Raw genomic sequence first — 4,898 nt, forward strand, 5'->3', positions numbered from 1 at the left:
TTAACGTATTTAAAAAAAAAAGTCATCACCAATCCTAATAATTTCACCTTTTCAAAATTTTGTGAAAAAGTCATCCTCATTAAGATTAACTTTAATTTAGAAATCGTCATGACTTCATATAAGTTAATTTTAAACTGGAAAGTTTAAGTCAATTATCGTATCAATTATCTCATTTTTGTAATTTACAAGATAAATTATCCTAGTTTCTAAAATTTTCTTAAGATTAGAGAGGGGTCGAAACTAGGGGTGGGCAAATAGAACTGAACTGCACTGTACTACTAAAATCTATACTGAACTAAAAACTAATTTGTATAAACTGAACTGAGCTGTAAAACAGTTCAGACAAACTGAACTGTTTTTTGTTTTATCAAACTAGACTGAACTGAACTATACTAAATTGTACTAAACTACAATATAAACTAAATTGAACTACTAACTATACTAATTTTAAACTGAATTATACTAATTTTAAACTGAATTGTACTAGTTTTTAAACTGAATTGTACTAGTTTTTAAACTGAATAGTATAACAATACATGTTCTTTTTAATTGAAATTTATTTCAATATTTATTTTATTTTATTCGTAAGTGTCTTATAAATTAGCTTTTTAATTATTTGATATTATTAATTTCTATTTTATTTATATTTCTTTTATTATTATATGTGTATGGAAATTATTTTATTATTTATTTATTTATTTTATTTTATTTTATTTTTTATTTATATTTATTTTGTCATGAATATTATTTTACTTTTATATTTATTTTTTTAATTTTTTATTTATATTTTTTTTGTTTTATATCTGTATATAATTTATTTTATCTTTTTATCTACTTATTTTATTTTAAAATAATTTTTTATTTATATTTATTTTGTTCCCTCGTAAAATTGTTTTATTAATCAATTATTTATTATTTATATTTTATTATGCAAAAATTAAACTAATATTTATTAATTATTATAATATAATAAAAGATGATACTAGAAAAATTACTCTTAATAAACGTTTGTTAATTTTTTTATCATTTGATATTTCTATAATATTAATTATTTTTGCTACATTACTATTTTTTTATGATATTTCATTATATATTCATTTAATAAAATTTAACGTTAAAAAATATATTTTAGTTTTAGTATGTAAAATACTATCATTTAAAAATAATAATATTGATATTTATTTTAAAGTAAGTTGATTTTTAAAATAAATAGTTATTTTAGTGTGTGTGCTTACACACATTTTAATATCATTAAAAGTTTTTTTAACATATTTTTACATATTTAATAATATGTTAAAGAATATAATATATTTAAAGTATTATTTTTTTATATAGTCTTTTTTTATGATTTATATTACTTAATCATTTAATAAAATTAAATTTAAAAAAATATATTTTACTTTTATTACTTAAAATAATATTATTTAAAAAGTAATATATGTTTATTGATGAAAAAATATAAAAATTTGTGATAAAAAAATTTTGTCTTAAAAAATTCATTATTATTTTTTATTTGAACGGTTTCTTTTATTAATATTTTATTATTAAATAACGTTTTCTTAGAAAGACGGAGCAATTGAACAGAAACTAGAGAAGAGAAAAGAGTAGATACAGTTCCCACAGTTAACTAAACTGAAACTGTTATAAGTTCAGTTTTTAAAAATTAAACCATAAAATAATATACTGAACTTTTAGTAAAAGTGGATCAGTTTTTTTAAGTATAATATAGTATAGTTAACTATACTACACTAAAGATCAGTTATTTTTGTCCAACCCTAGTCGAAACTATGAGTATTGGAGGAAGAAAAAAAAACAATGGATGGGTGGGTTCAAATGTTCAGGTCTCACCCTTCGTGACAGGTGTCTTACGGAAGTACCAGAACACACTAAATAAAGACAAGAGTAATGATACTACGACACACTTTTACATTCATTTGACACAAGTTACAAGGGTAAAATAGTCAAAAAAATGTAAACTTTTGTATTGTTTCAAGAAATAAGAGAATAGAAAGTAAGTAAGAATAATGTCAAATAAATATAAAATATTTAAGTGTGTCAAAAAGATAAATCTATATATTATAATAATAAGAAAAATGAAGATATAAAAATATAAATGACTAAACCGGTTGATTATTTTAAAGCCAATTTATATTATTTTGATTAATTTAATTAGTATTCAGGTTTTAGTTAGTTTTTTTTTTATAATCCCAACGTATCATATAACTAAGACAAATTATATGCCTTGATTATAGAATTTCATAAATAAACTTAAAATAAATCCTTTGTTAGAGGCTGCTGTAATATACACAGAATGAATGACTAATCTAACGCTTCAAACAACAATTAATGGATACCATTTGCATATACACGAAACTTGTTGATTAACATATATCCATATATAGCTTCCAAAATTATCTTAGCAGAGACCAGGCAAATTGTCCCAAGGGTAGCAACCTTGGTTTTCGTTATGGTTTGTGGTGTTGGTGAGAGGAAACAATGAAGCCACGGGCTTCAAATCAACTCCAAAGTTGTCATCTGTCATGCCACTGTCACAGGGTTGCACATTCAACCCTTCTGGATCGCCATTGTTGAGCCAGTCATGACCCTGTGTGTTGGAAGATGGAATCACCGTACGCAATGATGACAACTCTTCATTCGTGAACTTGCTCAAGTCTGGTGCTTCTTCCTTTGCTTTTGCTGCTGCATGCATCATCATTCAAATGGAATCAATCATCAAATATTCAAAACTTTAAGCATAGTAACAAAAATGAAACCAACCTGATGCAGAAGAAGGCCAGTAAAGCGAGCTAGATGGAAAGTCCTCAAAGCTTTGGCATGCATCGAAAAAATCATTTCCCTCGTTTAAACTCAAGTGGGGTCGTTTCTTTGAGTTCTGACCCGAAGCCAAAGCCTGAGCCTCCAAGAGAAGACCCCCCAGCAATCCGCTACCGGTTTGGAATGAAGGGTCGTTGAAATCAATGTCAAGCTTAATGTCTTGGTCTTGGGGTGGTTTGTAGAACTGGCTTGAAGGGAGATCCAACTTGGGTTGGAAGGAGGAGGAAGAAGAAATGCCTCGGTCAGATTCTAAGAAAGATGGTTGAAAATATGGAGAGAAACCTGAAGAAACTGGGAATCTGAATGCATCAAGATGAGGGAATTGGGTTGTGAGAGGAAGGTCGGGGAGGGGGTTGTAGCTTGAAGAGGCACGGTAGCGTTTGAAGCGAAGAGGGGTGCATAGGAGTGGTTCTGGTCTTTGGAAGGTGAAGGAGAGAGAGGAGGGTGAAGAGGAGGAGAGTGGAAGAGGTGACTGGTCTAAGAAAGTGAGAGGTGAAGAAGTGGTGAAGGGTTGTCTGTGATGGAAAGGGGAACTCAGAGGGGAATGTTGAGTTGGAGATGGAGATAGAGGTTGTTGTTGTGAGTGTTGTTGCTCTTGTTGTTGTTGTTGTTGTTGATGATAGTGTTGGTGGTGGCTTTGTTTGAAGAACTCAAAGTTTGTGAGATTGTTATTAGGGTTTGATCCTGTTTGTGTGAAGCATGGAGAAGGATTTGGTGTTGTGGAACAATGGTGATCATTCTCATCTGCATAGAGAGGGAGACCTTGTCTTTGGCGACGTTTGATCCTTGTGTTCCAATAGTTCTTGATCTCATTGTCTGTTCTTCCAGGCAACTGTGTGGCAGCAGCAACCAAAGAAACAGAGTTCAAAATCTGGTTTTCTTTACTATATTAGTGCAATTTTAGACGGAACATGGTGCATTAAAATGTTCAATCAAGGATCACTTTAACAAGACATGTCTAAATGCATATCATATATTATTAGTAAATGATGATAAAAATACACCAATCAAAATTAGGACAGTTTTTTCTGAAAAGACTAAAATTAAAACTTACCATGTTAACAAGCACTGACAAACATGTCAATCTTTAAGAATTGAGAACTTAAAATATTTTTATTGTAGCTTTAGTTTTGGAGTGATTAGATACATTTGCAGATACAATATATATTCTGAAGCTGTGAAGAAAAGAAGATAAAGAAAATGCATACCAGAGCAGCCATTCTGGCCCATTTGTTGCCAAATTGTGAATGGAGTTCAATGATGAGCTTTTCTTCCTCAGGAGAGAATGCACCTTTTTTCAAATTGGGCCTCAAATGGTTGGCCCACCTAAGCCTACAACTCTTCCCACACCTATTCAACCCTGTGTTCCTCTGCACTGCATTCCAATTCCCTTCACCATGTTTTGTCACATAATCTATGAGAACAGCATCTTCTGCAGCTGTCCAAGGACCCTTCTTCAGAATCACCTCCTCCAATTTGCCACCACCCTCACCACCGCCGCCGCCACCAAATTCATTGCCACCAAACACTGCCAACAAACCATTCTCCCCATTGGAATCACCATTACTGTTTGCCATACCCTCCATCAAGCTCCTTCACCAAAACTGGAGAAATCAAATAAGTTAGTTCAACTTCCCCCCTCTTGATATCTGTTTAGCCTCTGCAATTCTCTGTCCATAAGCCAAATACTTAATTTATCTTCACGTGCTCAATGCATTCATGTTATGCAATAAACTGTATATTAAAGTGTGAGTATACAGGTTAATTCCTAAGCTCCAAATAAACCACTCTACAAAAAGAGAGGGTAGGAGCTAGGAACTGGTTTGTGGCTGCGGCGGCGGCGGTGAAGGGTGGCAGAGGTTGTTGTTTTGAATGGTGGCAGAGGTTGTTGTTTTGGCGTAAACTGAATGAGGGTGCTTTGTTCCACAGTGGCTTTTGAAGGGACCGAAATTTAGAGGAAGTGCTAAAATTTAGGTTCCTAGAAACTCTCAGAGCCAATGGTTCTTCGTAGCCCTTGCTGTCCTCTAAGCTTGTAACAACTCAGTTTTTTGCTGCTATGTGGA

General features: G+C 31.4%; 1 protein-coding gene across 1 annotated transcript; it reads right to left on the reverse strand.

Moving 5' to 3' along the window:
* Nucleotides 1-2,416: 2,416 nt before the first annotated feature.
* Nucleotides 2,417-4,421, reverse strand: LOC124846563 (uncharacterized). Its single transcript, XM_047323840.2, has 3 exons — nt 4,044-4,421; nt 2,779-3,667; nt 2,417-2,700 (listed from the first exon to the last, which is right to left on the reverse strand). The coding sequence occupies exons 1-3, from the start codon at nt 4,419-4,421 to the stop codon at nt 2,417-2,419; spliced, it is 1,551 nt and encodes a 516-aa protein (XP_047179796.2).
* Nucleotides 4,422-4,898: the final 477 nt, after the last annotated feature.

Source organism: Vigna umbellata, chromosome 5 (genome assembly GCF_029865625.1).
Source record: "Vigna umbellata cultivar VRB3 chromosome 5, Vumbellata_1.0, whole genome shotgun sequence".
NCBI classification, from domain to species: domain Eukaryota; kingdom Viridiplantae; phylum Streptophyta; class Magnoliopsida; order Fabales; family Fabaceae; genus Vigna; species Vigna umbellata.

Coding starts and splice junctions, on each gene's coding strand:
- LOC124846563 (XM_047323840.2), bottom strand. CDS start 4,421: ATGGAGGGTATGGCAAACAGTAATGGTGATTCCAATGGGGAGAATGGT. Junction 3,668..4,043: donor GGGCCAGAATGGCTGCTCTG/GTATGCATTTTC, acceptor GCTGCCACACAG/TTGCCTGGAAGAACAGACAA. Junction 2,701..2,778: donor CTGGCCTTCTTCTGCATCAG/GTTGGTTTCATT, acceptor TGATGCATGCAG/CAGCAAAAGCAAAGGAAGAA.